This window comes from Salvelinus fontinalis, chromosome 17 (genome assembly GCF_029448725.1).
Source record: "Salvelinus fontinalis isolate EN_2023a chromosome 17, ASM2944872v1, whole genome shotgun sequence".
Lineage (NCBI taxonomy): Eukaryota > Metazoa > Chordata > Actinopteri > Salmoniformes > Salmonidae > Salvelinus > Salvelinus fontinalis.
Window position 1 is genome coordinate 2,652,873 of NC_074681.1, and position 17,138 is coordinate 2,670,010.

The 17,138-nt window shown below is 44.3% G+C and overlaps 1 protein-coding gene across 1 annotated transcript; it reads left to right on the top strand.

The window, feature by feature from the left end:
* Positions 1-1,485: 1,485 nt before the first annotated feature.
* Positions 1,486-3,712, top strand: LOC129814518 (histidine-rich glycoprotein-like). Its single transcript, XM_055867705.1, has 3 exons — positions 1,486-1,492; positions 2,582-2,660; positions 2,737-3,712. Exons 1-3 carry the CDS (start codon positions 1,486-1,488, stop codon positions 3,710-3,712), a joined length of 1,062 nt encoding a protein of 353 aa, XP_055723680.1.
* The last annotated feature ends 13,426 nt before the right edge of the window (positions 3,713-17,138 follow it).

A 17,138-nucleotide genomic window follows, 5' to 3' on the forward strand; every position in this document is an offset into this window, starting at 1 on the left:
ACCTCACTTGCTCACATTGTATATAGACTTATTTTTTTTTTTTCACTGTATTATTGACTATATGTTTGTTTTTACTCCATGTGTAACTATGTGTTGTTGTATGTGTCGAACTGCTTTGCTTTATCTTGGCCAGGTCGCAATTGTAAATGAGAACGTGTTCTCAATTTGCCTACCTGGTTAAATAAAGGTTAAATAAAATAAAATAAATAAAAAACTGGCTGCGTGGAGAGAGTGATCCACAGAGACTCTGTGCCACAAAATGAGTGACAAAAATGTTATAAAACCTGGCCAGATCATTTAAAGCCATCAGTCTCAAGTCAAAGTCCAGAGGCTCCAAGTCATTTTATTTAGTAAAAACCTACACCTCTGGTTTCTGCATTGCTTGCTCTTTGGGGTTTTTAGGCTAGCTTTTTGTGAAGCACTTTGTCACAACTGCTGCAAAAAATGTTTTGCATTTATAAAATACATTTGGTTAATAAGAGTAATGGTAGTTGTGTGTGCAAGCTAGCTATATCTTTACATTAGTACCGTCTATCATGACTCTGTTGGTCCTGATCTGTTGGGACTACCTTGGAGACGTGTCCTGAGATCGAGCACTTGAGCCTTATCCATATATCTACAGTGTGCTTAGCTCTGGAGAACTGTGTCTTACAGCCGGTCCCCGTCTTGGCTTCTCAGCTGATGGTATGGAAAACAGCTGGCTCCATGTGAACTACAATCCCGATGCTCTGTTTTTAGCGTTTTCGTAACGTCGATAATCCTCGTTTACGATACGGTTTTGGAAACGTTTGGAATTTAAAGAAAATATTCAACACTTTTTGAATGTTTGTTTGTTTTTGTTGATCTTCGATTCCCTATACATTTTCCAGAGAGACAGTAAGTGAATTCTTCTTAAAGTAGCTAGGTAAGACAACTACTTATCACTCTCAGTACAGAGGGTAGTGCGTACGGCCCAGTACATCATTGGGGACAAGCTTCCTGCCATCCAGAACCTATTTACTAGTCAGAGGAAGGCCCAAAAAATTGTCAGACTGCAGTCACGCAAGTCATAGACTGTTCTCTCTGCTAACGCATGGCAAGCGGTACCGGAGCGCCAAGTCTAGGTCCAAAAGGCTCCTTAATAGCTTCTACCCCCAAGCCATAAAACTGCTGAACAATTAATCTAATCGTATCCCGGACTATCTAAATTGATATCCCCCCGTTTGTTTTTACACTGCTGCTACTCGCTGTTTATTATCTATGTCACTTTACCCCTACCTTCATGCGCAAATTACCTCAACAAACCTGTACCCCCGCAGATTGACTCGGTACCAGTTTTCCCTGTATATAGCCTTGTTATTGTTTTGTAATTTTATTGTGTTACTCTTTATTTTATTTTTTACTTTATTTAGTAAATATTTTCTTAACTCTATTTCTTGAACTGCATTGTGGGGGGGTACAGGTAACCATTTCACGCTAAGGTCTTCGCCTGTTTTTATTCCGCGCATGTTTAGTAAGAATTTGATTTAGTAAGCAAAACTAACCCACAATGTCAGCGCTATTCTATCATGGTCTACACACACAGCCCTCACATCATGGTCTACACACACAGCCCTCACATCAAGGTCTACACACACAGCCCTCACATCATGGTCTACACACACAGCCATCACATCATGGTCTACACACACAGCCATCACATCATGGTCTACACACACAGCCCTCGCATCATGCTCTACACACACAGCCATCACATCATGGTCTACACACACAGCCATCACATCATGGTCTACACACACAGCCCTCACATTTTTTGTAATTTAGCAGATCCAGAGCAACTTACAGCAGTGAGTACATACATTTTCGTCCCCTGTGGGAATTGAACCCACAACCCTGGCAATACAAGTGTCATGCTCTACCAACTGAGCCACACACAGAGCACCGGTGTTTCAGACGCTAAAGTGCTGCTAGTCGTCTTTCAAAGTAGCCCTAACCTCAGTGTTACTGTTATATTCACCAACAAAATACATTACAACTTTATTGTTCGCGTAAGTGTTCTCTCCTGTGCTGCCCTTTACAGGAAGAGTAAGTGTCCTCTCCTGTGCTGCCCTATACAGGAAGAGTAAGTGTTCTCACCTGTGCTGCCCTTTACAGGAAGAGTAAGTGTTCTCTCCTGTGCTGCCCTTTACAGGAAGAGTAAGTGTTCTCTCCTGTGCTGCCCTATACAGGAAGAGTAAGTGTCCTCTCCTGTGCTTCCCTCTACAGGAAGGAAGAGTAAGTGTCCTCTCCTGTGCTGCCCTATACAGGAAGAGTAAGTGTTCTCACCTGTGCTGCCCTATACAGGAAGAGTAAGTGTTCTCACCTGTGCTGCCCTCTACAGGAAGAGTAAGTGTCTTCTCCTGTGCTGCCCTTTACAGGAAGAGTAAGTGTTCTCACCTGTGCTGCCCTCTACAGGAAGAGTAAGTGTCTTCTCCTGTGCTGCCCTTTACAGGAAGAGTAAGTGTCCTCTCCTGTGCTGCCCTTTACAGGAAGAGTAAGTGTTCTCACCTGTGCTGCCCTATACAGGAAGAGTAAGTGTTCTCTCCTGTGCTGCCCTCTACAGGAAGAGTAAGTGTCCTCTCCTGTGCTGCCCTCTACGGGAAGAGTAAGTCTGTAGAGTTAGAGGATGTGAAGTTCCATCGGTGTGTCTGTCCCGCTTTGAGAACGACCGTACCTTCTCCCTTGAGCAAGACACTTAACCCCCTACAATCACTCCAGGGGACACTTCACCCCCTACAATCACTCCAGGGGACACTTAACCCCCTACAATCACTCCAGGGGACACTTCACCCCCTACAATCACTCCAGGGGACACTTCACCCCCTACAATCACTCCAGGGGACACTTCACCCCCTACAATCACTCCAGGGGACACTTCACCCCCTACAATCACTCCAGGGGACACTTCACCCCCTACAATCACTCCAGGAGACACTTCACCCCCTACAATCACTCCAGGGGACACTTCACCCCCTACAATCACTCCAGGGGACACTTCACCCCCTACAACCACTCCAGGGGACACTTCACCCCCTACAATCACTCCAGGGGACACTTAACCCCCTACAATCACTCCAGGGGACACTTCACCCCCTACAATCACTCCAAGGGACATTTAACCCCCTACAATCACTCCAGGGGACACTTAACCCCCTACAATCACTCCAGGGGACACTTCACCCCCTACAATCACTCCAAGGGACATTTAACCCCCTACAATCACTCCAGGGGACACTTAACCCCATACAATCACTCCAGGGGACACTTCACCCCCTACAATCACTCCAAGGGACATTTAACCCCCTACAATCACTCCAGGGGACACTTAACCCCATACAACCACTCCAGGGGACACTTAACCCCCTACCATCACTTCAGGGGACACTTCACCCCCTACGATCACTCCAGGGGACACTTAACCCCCTACAATCACTCCGGGGGACACTTCACCCCCTACAATCACTCCAGGGGACACTTCACCCCCTACAATCACTCCGGGGGACACTTCACCCCCTACAATCACTCCAGGGGACACTTCACCCCCTACAATCACTCCGGGGGACACTTCACCCCCTACAATCACTCCAGGGGACACTTCACCCCCTACAATCACTCCAGGGGACACTTAACCCCATACAATCCCTCCAGGGGACACTTCACCCCCTACAATCACTCCACTGCTGCTGACCCATAGCTTCCAGACCCTGGATCTTGCGGGATAAACTGGTAAGGTTGTTGTAGATTTGGACTCTAAAAGTTGTCAGAGCGTTCCACAGGGATAATGGTCCATGTTGACTCCAATGCTTCCTTCACTTGTGCCAAGTTGGCTGGATGTCCTTTGGGTAGTGGACCATTCTTGATACACATGGGAAACTGTTGAGTGTGAAAAACCCAGAAATGTTACAGTTCTTGACACACTCTAACTGGTGCGCCTGGCAGCTAGCCAGCAGCAAACAGTATGCCGCCATTACATTGCAGACAAAATGGCAATAGGCATTGGCTGGCCAACAGCGCCACCATGTGGTTAAAAACCAGTTTGAAGGAAAAAAGAGGATTTGTATGGTAGCTGCCCTGTATGCGAGGTGTACACTGGGTGGACAAAACATTAGGAAAACCTGCTCTTTCCATGACACAGACTGACCAGGTGATTCCAGGTAAAAGCTATGACCATTTATTGATGTCACCTGTTTAATCCACTTCAAATCAGTGTAGATGAAGGGAAGGAGACAGTTTAACAAATTTATTTTTATTTCTGTCAAATTTGTTTTAAACCACATGGTGGCACTATTGGGCATCTAATGTCAGTTGCCATTTTGTCAGCAATTTAACGCAGCTTATGAATATTTACTATAGTAATCTACATGGGGGGGGGGGGGGGGGGGGTAGATTCGATTTGTTCATACTTGTACGTGAACATTTTCTCCTCATGTTGATGTCCCATCACTTTGCAATAGGTCTGCATATCACTTTGCCTTTGAGATGGTCCAAGCATTTTGGATTCGTAGGAAAGTTGTCCAATCACATATGAATGTTGTGAGAATGAATGTGGTCAGAGGAGGCGGAAGCGTCGTCACTAGTGGTGGAGCCATGGAGAGAACACTATACATATTCCTGTACCAATTATACTAAGCCGTAGCTAAGGGCCCAGAGTTTTACCTGGTCAGGAAACCTCAGGGTCCTGTTGATAAACCCTGCTGTGATTTGTCCCACAAGTCAGACCCACCTGGTGTAGCACACAACCCTGGTCCCCGCAAGGCAGGAGGGCCCACAAGTTTTGGGTTTTCCCACCCAGAGGTCAGGCCCACCAGATAGCATATGAACAGTCATTTTTTTGTTTCTTCGAATTGCAGGAAGCAATTAAAAAGCTTTAAAACAGCAACATTTTCTCTGAGTCTTATGGCAAAATCGGTAAAATAGCATGACATTAGCTATTAAAACTGCAGCGTTTCCTCTCACCCCAAGGCAAAAAATAAATACATATATTTTTCATATATTTATTCATTTTTGGTGGGGGGGGGGGGGGGTCCTTGCTCGAACCTTGGGTTCGGCGAAATTGCACCACGCCACTGGTCAGACCATTGTTAGTGAAATTGAGGCAACCCCGTGTCTGTAGAGGTGACATTACTGGTGTATGTTCATGGGGAAAGCACAGTTCAAATGTATTGTCTATGCTTCTATGATGACAGTTAGTGATTGATTGTCATGTCATGTGAGAGACGGACAGCCTGAGGTGACAGTAGTAATATGTCCCAAGTGGCACCCTGTTCCCTATGTAGTGCCATAGGTCTCTGGTCAAAAGTAGTGCACTATATAGGGAGATATATGGTGCCATTTGGGACTAGTAGTGGTGTTGCAGGTAGAAATGCAGCCAACACACTCCCTGAGCTAAGCCTTTAGTGCAGGTCTAGTCTAGCGTTCTTTTGGCAGTTGGCGCCTTAGGTACAGTATGTAACATGACTTAACACTTTCACCACCTGGGTAATGTTCAGTAGTAACAAAACAGGAAATAATGTTTTGAAACAGAAACTGAATAGTATTATCTTGTCCAATAAGCACATTTTCTTTTTGTTGCAAAAATGTTTTGTCACATTGTTCCCAGAAGCACTGTTCTTGTCAGAAGTAGGAGAGCCAGTTGCCTAATAGCTAGTTGGCTCTCTCTTCAAGGCTCATTGTTCATCCATACTTTCTCTAAGTGGGAGAGGCTGGTCGGTTTAATTTAAGTTCCCACTGCGACTGCATTTTGTTGCAGTTTTACGTGATTGCTACGAGGTCAGATTTGGGAGCATGTCTAACATTTCCTACCATTTCCAAGCTGCAACTTTATTAAGTTGTATGAACATTAGTCAGCCCACTCAGAGACATAGAGTATAAACCCACCCATGGCCTAATTCAATCTCTGACCTTGTAAATGAGGAAGTTTGGGCAATAGGATGAAACATTTCTAGTAATTGAGCAGCAGCTGACAGTCCATTTTCTTTCTCCTTCCCCTCCGTTTTCTAGGCTGCTTTCCCATTGGGCCCTGGTCAAAAGTAGTGCACTACAAAGGGAATAGGGTGCCATTTGGAACATATTCCTAGTGGAAACCATAGTAACCATACAGTAGACTCAGAGCAGCAGATGCTTGTATAGGCTATGGGATACATGCTCAAAAGACCTTTATAAAAAACTAGACGGGTATGAGAACACATCACATATGTGGTTCCCACCAGTCTGGTGTTGTAGGCTAGCTAGCTTCACCAGAGACTTGTCCTTATTACAGATAACCTACAGGCAGACAGGGTCCCAGCCTCAGACCCAGCCAGCAAAAACTAGGCTGCCCTCTCTAGGCCTAAATGTGTGAGGTCTGGGTCTGTCTGAAGTTGCTTAGTTATAGCCTGGTCTCAGAATGTATGTTCTGTAGCCAGCTATTCTATCGTTATCATGTATGGCTATTACAGTGCAGTGTGAGAACAGGCTGTTTTTAATGAGACGTGCAGATATCAAAGCATGGGAAAAGTAGCTGTTTAAAGCACCACTAAGTACAGGGTTACACACGTATTCACCATGCAAACACCCTCTCTCTCTCAGGCGTCTTACTGGGAGTAGATGGGAGCCAACCAGGAACCCTGGAGTCTGTGTGTTCATTTACAGGGATGTTTTTTTAATGAATCCAAGGACCTATCAATCCAAGGACTGTCTATTTACTACACAAACCAACAAGTATGATAAGTAAAATGTGTTGTTTAGTCCAGGCAGTGTCAGTCAGGCATTCTGGCATCGTGGCTAAAGCAATACATTGTCCTGGGCTATTTCTAAGGTGATGAAACATCGTGTGATTTCTCTCTCGTGTCAGTCGTCCTGTCATGATTCTGATTACACTTTTTTTTTCTTTTCCCACTGATCTGGGGACAGTACAGTAATGTAAACTAGAGCCGTCTGGTTCCCTATAAAACACAGACACGATGTTTCCCTATAGGGACTGCTGTAGCATTTCCCTTTCTTTGAGCTTGTGTGGCCTGCCACTTCGTGACTGAGCCGTTGTTGCTCCTAGACGTTTCCACCTCACAATAACAACAGCACTTATAGTTGACTGCGGCAGCTCTAGCAGGGGACGAACTGACTTGTTGGAAAGCTAGCATCCTATGACGGAGCCTCGTTGAAAGTCCTGGAGCTCTTCCGTAAGGCCATTCTACTGCCAATGTTTGTCTATGGAGATTGCATGGTGGTGTGCTTGATTTTTACACCTGTCATCAACGGGTGTGGGTGAAATAGCCGAATCCACAAATTTGAAGGGATGTCCACATACTTTTGGCATAGTGTAGGAATATAAAATGCAAAACTGTCCTAATTCAAAAAACGTTTGCATACCTTAAGGGATACCTAGTCAGTTGTACAACTGAATGCCTTCAACTGCAATGTGTCTTCCGCATTTAACCCAACCCCTCTGAATCAGAAGTGTCTAATCACAGGTACTTAGGAGAATCAACAACTGAAATAGCATGGTTGAAGGCACTCCTGAGACACACATACCAATGGTAATTTCAGCAACCCATAACCAGAATGTTGCATAAAGATTACATTTCATCTTTATTTAATCTTTCCGGTTGCATTTGTTATGTCTGACCACAAGATTATACCAACGCTGTTCCCTGTCGCGTGCGTGTGTGTCTGTCTTGTCTTGTCTTGTCTTGTCTTGTCTTGTTTGTTTGTTTGTTTGTCTGTCTGTCTGTCTGTCTGTCTGTCTGTCTGTCTGTCTGTCTGTCTGTCTGTCTGTCTGTCTGTCTGTCTGTCTGTGTGTCTGTGTGTGTGTGTGTGTGTGTGTGTGTGTGTGTGTGTGTGTGTGTGTGTGTGTGTGTGCGCAGTGCCTGAAGATCACTGAGAAGAGTCGGATACATCACATCAGAATGGAGGTACGTACAGTACAGTACAGGAAGTATGCATCCAAAATGCCATCCTATCCTCTATATAGTGGACCCTGGTCAACGTTAGTGCACTTTAAAGGGAATCGGGTGCCGTTTGGGATGCCCATGATTCTAATCCGAACATTCTACATCAGTGTTTTTATATCTGTCCTCCTGGGGACCCGCGGGAGTGCACATCTTTCTGCCAGCCCAGCAGTAACTCACCTGACTCAGCCTACCGATCATATCAGCACTAACTCACCTGATTCAGCCTACCGATCATATCAGTAGTAACTCACCTGACTCAGCCTACCGATCATGTCAGCAGTAACTCACCTGATTCAACCTACCGATCATAACAGTAGTAACTCACCTGACTCAGCCTACCTATCATGTCAGCAGTAACTCACCTGACTCAGCCTACCGATCATGTCAGCAGTAACTCACCTGACTCAGCCTACCGATCATGTCAGCAGTAACTCACCTGACTCAGCCTACCGATCAAATCAGTAGTAACTCACCTGACTCAGTCTACCTATCATGTCAGCAGTAACTCACCTGACTCAGCCTACTGATCATAACAGTAGTAACTCACCTGACTCAGCCTACCTATCATAACAGTAGTAACTCACCTGACTCAGCCTACCTATCATGTCAACAGTAACTCACCTGACTCAGCTTACCTATCATGTCATCAGTAACTCACCTGACTCAGCCTACCTATCATGTCAGTAGTAACTCACCTGACTCAGCCTACCTATCATGTCAGCAGTAATTCACCTGACTCAGCCTACCTATCATGCCAGCAGTAACTCACCTGACTCACCTGTCAACTCATTGTCAAGCCATGATTGGTTGAGTCAGGTGTGTTAATGCTGGGCTGGACCAAAGACGTGCACCCCGGGCCGGCCGTTTAGGTTCCCAGGGTTGACTAGCGTTGGACAACACTGATCTGTATTGCCTGTACCATGTGCTGCCTGGTATTGGGCAACAGTTATTGGGGCAACACAGTGAAGTGTGATGGGAAACAGGATATTAACAACACATAAAGGACAAAACAACATGTGGCAACATCCTCTACAATACACAGAATATTTAGGGTTCCTCTCTCCAATGGTATCCTATTCATTATTTAGTGTAGTGCACTATTTTTGAGCCCTTGTGTGGCTTGGTAAACAGTAGTGCACTATGAAGTGAACACGCTGCCATTTGGAACACGTTTAATTTTTGACCGACCATCTCTAAACTCACCCCTACGACTAACTCTTACCCCAGGGGTGTCAAACTCATTCCATGGAGGGCCTAGTTTCTGCAGGTTTTTGGTGTTGTCTTTCAACTAAGACAACCAGGTGAGGGGAGTTCCTTACTGAGACCTAGACAGCCAGGTGAGGAGAGTTCCTTACTGAGACATAGACAACCAGGTGAGGGGAGTTCCTTACTGAGACCTAGACAACCAGGTGAGGAGAGTTCCTTACTGAGACCTAGACAACCAGGTGAGGGGAGTTCCTTACTGAGACTTAGACAACCAGTTGAGGAGAGTTCCTTACTGAGACCTAGACAACCAGGTGAGGGGAGTTCCTTACTGAGACCTAGACAACCAGGTGAGGAGAGTTCCTTACTGAGACCTAGACAACCAGGTGAGGGGAGTTCCTTACTGAGACCTAGACAACCAGGTGAGGAGAGTTCCTTACTGAGACCTAGACAACCAGGTGAGGAGAGTTCCTTACTGAGACCTAGACAACCAGGTGAGGGGAGTTCCTTACTGAGACCTAGACAATCAAGTGAGGAGAGTTCCTTACTGAGACCTAGACAACCAGGTGAGGGGAGTTCCTTACTGAGACCTAGACAACCAGGTGAGGGGAGTTCCTTACTGAGACCTAGACAACCAGGTGAGGGGAGTTCCTTACTGAGACTTAGACAACCAGGTGAGGAGAGTTCCTTACTGAGACCTAGACAACCAGGTGAGGAGAGTTCCTTACTGAGACCTAGACAACCAGGTGAGGAGAGTTCCTTACTGAGACCTAGACAACCAGGTGAGGAGAGTTCCTTACTGAGACCTAGACAACCAGGTGAGGAGAGTTCCTTACTGAGACCTAGACAACCAGGTGAGGAGAGTTCCTTACTGAGACCTAGACAACCAGGTGAGGGGAGTTCCTTACTGAGACCTAGACAACCAGGTGAGGGGAGTTCCTTACTGAGACCTAGACAACCAGGTGAGCGGAGTTCCTTACTGAGACCTAGACAACCAGGTGAGGGGAGTTCCTTACTGAGACCTAGACAACCAGGTGAGGGGAGTTCCTTACTGAGACCTAGACAACCAGGTAAGGGGAGTTCCTTACTGAGACCTAGACAAGCAGGTGAGGGGAGTTCCTTACTGAGACCTAGACAACCAGGTGAGGAGAGTTCCTTACTGAGACCTAGACAACCAGGTGAAGGGAGTTCCTTACTGAGACCTAGACAAGCAGGTGAGGGGAGTTCCTTATTGAGACCTAGACAACCAAGTGAGGGGAGTTCCTTACTGAGACCTAGACAACCAGGTGAGGGGAGTTCCTTATTGAGACCTAGACAACCAAGTGAGGGGAGTTCCTTACTGAGACCTAGACAACCAGGTGAGGAGAGTTCCTTACTGAGACCTAGACAACCAGGTGAGGGGAGTTCCTTACTAAGACCTAGACAACCAGGTGAGGGGAGTTCCTTACTGAGACCTAGACAACCAGGTGAGGGGAGTTCCTTACTGAGACCTAAACAACCAGGTGAGGGGAGTTCCTTATTGAGACCTAGACAACCAGGTGAGGGGAGTTCCTTACTGAGACCTAAACAACCAGGTGAGGGGAGTTCCTTATTGAGACCTAGACAACCAAGTGAGGGGAGTTCCTTACTGAGACCTAGACAACCAGGTGAGGGGAGTTCCTTACTGAGACCTAGACAACCAGGTGAGGGGAGTTCCTTACTGAGACCTAGACAACCAGGTGAGGGGAGTTCCTTACTGAGACCTAGACAACCAGGTGAGGGAAGTTCCTTACTGAGACTTAGACAACCAGGTGATGGGAGTTCCTTACTAAGACCTAGACAACCAGGTGAGGAGAGTTCCTTACTGAGACCTAGACAACCAGGTGATGGGAGTTCCTTACTAAGACCTAGACAACCAGGTGAGGAGAGTTCCTTACTGAGACCTAGACAACCAGGTGAGGGGAGTTCCTTACTGAGACCTAGACAACCAGGTGAGGGGAGTTCCTTACTGAGACCTAGACAACCAAGTGAGGGGAGTTCCTTACTGAGACCTAGACAACCAGGTGAGGAGAGTTCCTTACTGAGACAACCAGGTGAGGGGAGTTCCTTACTGAGACCTAGACAACCAGGTGAGGGGAGTTCCTTACTAATCAAGGACCTTTTTATCATCAATCAAGTACAAGGGAGCAGTGAAAACTCGCAGACACTCGGCCCTCCGTGGAATGAGTTTGACACGAGAGTTTTACCCTAACCCTAACCTCGTCCTCAGTCTAATTGTTACTGAATATAAGGGCATATTCAACAGAGAGAGAGCTGACTGGTGGAAGAGACTAGACTTGCCCTCACACAGTCCAATATCCACTTTTGCTTATTTTATATATATATTTTTTTCCTCACTAAGATCTCACATGTACTCGCTAATGTCTGTCCACTGATTACTAAAATCTCCTCTCATTTCCTTACTGTTAATGTGTCTGACTCATTGTTTTTGGGCTGGGCAGGACGTCCTCAGCTGCCTCTAGTTGATTTCTCTCTGCTTTCCTGCTCTCTCTCTCTCTCTCAATTTCCTCCTCTCTTCTCTTTCTCTCTCCATTTCCTTCTCTCTCTCTCTCTCCATTTCCGCCTCCTCCTCTCTGCCCATTTGATTAACTCTGATCATTTCCTCCTTAGGTTTAGATTACCAGCCTTGGACGCAGTAGGCAGTGTCAGTCAGCACCAGGCAGGTGTAAGGGCGGGGTCTACTCACGGAGGGGCGGGGTCTTCTCACTGAGGGGCGGGCTCTACTCACTGAGGGGCGGGGTCTACTCACTGAGGGGCGGGGTCTACTCACTGACCTACATGTGTGACAGGTGTTACTCATATGACATCATGGACCATCAGTGTCAACAAAATGTGTTTTTTTTTGTTCTGTTGAAAATCCATTCTCATTTCTGATAAATTCAAACGTATGAAGGCGCTCTTTCTCAAGAGTAAGACGTAGCTTTACATACAGAGATTGTAACGGTAGCTGATATTATATTCCGTTTAGCTTGCAATATGAGAAAGGCCATTTTGTAGTTGGTGTGGTTGAGCTGAGCCCCACAGGGGAAGAAAAGGACGCAGAAGTTGAGTTGACATCAGGGCCATGTAGTCCAGTGTTACAGCACTGGGCTGCGTCCTCAAATGGCACCCTATTCCCTAATATAGTGCCCTTTCTGAAAGCAGTGCACTATAGATGGAATAGGGTGCCATTTTGGATGCATTCCAGGTTGTATGTCTTTATGGGTCAAGTGGTTTGACAAGAGGATATGTTGTCACAAGGGAAGTTACTGTAATCGTGTTTCACATCAGCAGGTTACGATTCAGAAGTCAATCTTAGAATACGATAAAATGTATACACAAATGTTTATTTCTTCCCGTATGGCATATTTCTAATTTGTTGATTTTATTTGTATGTATATATTTGTGGTACTGTATCAGTTTCTGTTCAGTGTTATTGGATTATTGTTCAAGTGAATTCTGTGAAGGGTTGTTTATTTGGTATTTCCTCTCTTGGATGTGTTTTAGGGTCTATCCCAGATGTCCTTATCGTCATACCTGAGCGATGCATTTTACACTTTGCCATGAACTTGCTCTCTTGTCATGTCAAATGATTTTATTGTAATCCAATGAAACAAAATGTCCAGATGTTCAGTAGTCATGACGATAGGCAGACACAAATTAATAAAATTAAAATAAATGTGATGCCAATTGAAAACCGCTCTATCCACTCCAGGCATCTCTGTCCCCTTGTTTCCTGCGTCTGTCTGTCTGTCTGTCTTTCTGTCTGTCTGTCTCTGTCTCTGTCTCTGTCTCTGTCTCTGTCTGTCTGTCTATCTGTCTGTCTGTCTGTCTGTCTCTCTGTCTCTGTCTCTGTCTGTCTGTCTGTCTGTCTGTCTGTCTGTCTGTCTGTCTGTCTGTCTGTCTGTCTGTTTGTCTGTCTGTCTTAATCTGTCAGTCTACACACTGTTCTAATGCCCGTTTGAATAATCACTATTCTGCTTGGTAGTTGTATATCATTTAATCTCACTATTAAGGAGAATGTGAGTCAAACTGTGCAGCACTGCCACACACACACTCTCTGTTCAATCTGTTCTCTCTCTCTGTCTCTCTCTCTGTCTCTATGTTCTCTCTCTCTCTCTGTCTCTCTCTCTGTCTCTCTGTTCTCTCTCTGTGTGTGTGTGTGTTTCCACTCTGTTCTCTTTGGTCTCGCTCTCTGTCTATCACTATTAAGGAGAATGTGAGTCAAACTGTGCAGCACTGCCACACACACACTCTCTGTTCTATCTGTTCTCTCTCTCTGTCTCTCTCCCTCTGTCTCTCTGTTCTCTCTCTGTCGCTCTGTCTCTCTGTCTCTCTTTCTGTTCTCTCTCTCTCTCTCTCTCTGTCTCTCTCTCTCTCTCTCTCTCTCTCTCTCTCTCTCTCTCTCTCTCTCTCTCTCTCTCTCTCTCTGTCTCTCTCTCTGTGTGTGTTTTCTCTCTGTCTCTCTTTCTGTTCTCTCTCTATATCTCTCTGTCTCTCTCTCGCTTTCTGTTCTCTCTCTCTGTCTCTCTCTCTCTCTCTGTCTCTCTTTCTGTTCTCTCTCTCTGTCTCTCTCTTTTACGTTTACATTGCCAAAGCAAGTGAAGTAGATAATAAACAATCAAATTGAACAGTAAACATTACCCATAGAAGTTCCAAAAGACATTACAAATGTCATGTTATGTGTATATATACAGTGTTGTAACGATGTGCAAATGGTTAAAGTACAAAAGGGAAAATAAATAAACATAAATATGGGTTGTATTTACAATGGTGTTTGTTCTTCACTGGTTGCCCTTTTCTTGTGGCAACAGGTCACACATCTTGCTGCTGTGATGGCACACTGTGGTATTTCACCCAGTAGATATGGGAGTTTATCAAAATCGAGTTCATTTTCAAATTCTTTGTGGATCTGTGTAATCTGAGGGAAATATGTGTATCTAATATGGTCATACATTTGGCAGGAGGTTAGGAAGTGCAGCTCAGTTTCCACCTCATTTTGTGGGCAGTGTGCACATAGCCTGTCTTCTCTTGAGAGCCAGGTCTGCCTTCGGCAGCCTCTCTCAATAGCAAGGCTATGCTCACTGAGTCTGTACATAGTCAAAGATTTCCTTAAGTTTGGGTCAGTCCCACAGCTCTGCTATTCTGCCACTGTGTACTCTCTGTTTAGGGCCAAATAGTATTCTAGTTTGCTCAGTTTTTTTGTTAATTCTTTCCAATGTGTCAAGTAATTATATTTGAGTTTTCTCATGATTTGGTTGGGTCTAATTGTGTTGCTGTCCTGGGGGTCTGTTTGCATTTGTGAACAGAGCACCTGGACCAGCTTGCTTAGGGGACTCTTCTCCAGGTTCATCTCTCTGTAGGTGATGGCTTTGTTATGGAAGGTTTGGGAATCGCTTCCTTTTAGGTGGTTATAGAATTTAACCTGTCTAGCTTCCGGGTTCCGCTAGCTTAACCCCCCCCCCACATTCCACCGCGCGCGAAATTCAAAAAATAGTTTTTAGAAATATTTAACTTTCACACATTAACAAGTCCAATACAGCAAATGAAAGATAAACATCTTGTGAATCCAGCCAACATGTCCGATTTTTTTAAATGTTTTACAGCGAAAACACCACGTATATTTATGTTAGCTCACCACCAAATACAAAAAAGCACAGACATTTCTTTCACAGCACAGGTAGCTTGCACAAAACCCCCAAATAGAGATAGAATTAGTCACTAACCAAGAAACAACTTCATCAGATGACAGTCTTATAACATGTTATACAATAAATCTATGTTTTGTTCGAAAAATGTGCATATTTCAGATATAAATCATAGTTTTACATTGCAGCTACAATCACAAATATCACCAAAGCAGCTAGAACAATTACAGTGACCAACGTGAAATACCTAAATACTCATCATAAAACATTTATGAAAAATACATGGTGTACAGCAAATAAAAGACAAACATCTCGTGAATCCAGCCAATATTTCAGATTTTTTAAGTGTTTTACAGCGAAAACACAATATAGCATTATATTAGCTTACTACAATAGCCAACCACACAACCGCATTCATTCACCGCAAAGGTAGCGATAGCGAAAAAAACAGCAAAAGATATACATTTATTCACTAACCTTGACAAACTTCATCAGATGACAGTCCTATAACATCATATTACACAATACATATATGTTTTGTTCGAATATGTGCATATTTAACGGTACAAATCGTGGTTTTACAATGTGAATACGTAGCCAAACTGCACAAAATTATCCGGATATATTAGTGACACTCACCTAATCTAATCAAAGAACTCATCATAAACTTTACTAAAAAATACATGTTGTACAGCAAATGAAAGATACACTAGTTCTTAATGCAATCGCCGTGTTAGAATTCTAAAAATAACTTTAGTACGACATACAGCTTACGTTATAGCGAGACAGCGCCTGCAATGAGGGCGGAAAATAGTACTAAACATTTTACACAGAAATACGAAATAACATCATAAATGGTCCCTACTTTTGCTGAGCTTCCATCAGAATCTTGTACAAGGGGTCCTTGTCCAGAATAATTGTTGTTTGGTTTTAGAATGTCCTTTTCTCCTGTCGAATTAGCAACCAAAGCTAGCCAAGTGGCGCAAAGCTGTCCATCTTCACCAAACGCAGAGAACGGAAAACGCCAAAACTCCCGATAGACTTTCAATAATCTGATAAAACTATATTGGAAAAACCTACTTTATGATGATATTATCACATGTATCAAATAAAATCAAAGCCGGAGATATTAGCCGTCTATACCGAAAGCTTTTCAGAAGGCAATCCAGGGTTCCTTCCCGTGCCTTGCTGAACAAAGAAAATTTGGGGTCACGTCATTCCAAGAGCTCTTGTTTGACCTCAGATCAAGCTAGACACCCCATTCCACCTCTCACTACCTCTTGACATCTAGTGGAAGGCATATGAAGTGCATGTATATCCATAGATTTCAAGCAAATGAATAGGAAGGCCCTGGAACAGAGCCTTGATTTCAGATTTTTCACTTCCTGACTGGAAGTTTGCTGCAAAATGAGTTCTGTTACTCACAGATATAATTCAAACGGTTTTAGAAACTTGAGAGTGTTTTCTATCCAATAGTAATAATAACATGCATATTGTACGAGCAAGAATTGAGTACGAGGCAGTTTAATTTGGGAACGATTTTTTACAATATCCCAAAGAAGTTTTAACGTCTCTTTTCTGGATTTTGATAATTAATTAGCGGGTATCGGCTTAATTCTGATCTGCATGCGTTATTTGGTGTTTCACGTTTAACACAGAGCATATTTTTGCAAAATTCTGCATGCAGAGTCTCAATTTGGTGTTTGTCCCATTTTGTGAATTCTTGGTTGGTGAGCGGACCCCAGAACTCACAACCATAAAGGGCAATGGGTTCTATAACCGATTCAAGTATTTTTAGCCAGATCCTAATTGGTATGTCAAATTTTGATGTTCTCTCTCCCTCTCTGTGTTCTTTCTCTCTGCGTTCTCTCTCTTTCTCTCTCTTTCTCTCTCTCGCTCTCTGTTTTCTCTCTCTTTCTCTCTCTCTTTCTCTCTCTCGCTCTCTGTTTTCTCTCTCTTTCTCTCTCTCTGTTTTCTCTCTCTTTCTCTCTCTGTGTTCTCTCTCTTTTTCTCTCTCTCTGTTTTCTCTCTCTTTCTCTCTCTGTGTTCTCTCTCTCTTTCTCTCTCTCTGTTTTCTCTCTCTTTCTCTCTCTCGCTCTCTGTTTTCTCTCTCTTTCTCTCTCTCTGTTTTCTCTCTTTCTCTCTCTCTGTGTTCTCTCTCTCTCTCTCTCTCTGTTTTCCCTCTTTCTCTGTTTTCTCTCTCTTTCTCTCTCTCTGTTTTCTCTCTCTTTCTCTCTCTCGCTCTCTGTTTTCTCTCTGTCTTTCTCACTCACTCACTAACAGGTCCCTGGGTTCAATAAAAGTATGGAGGGCCCAGTAACAG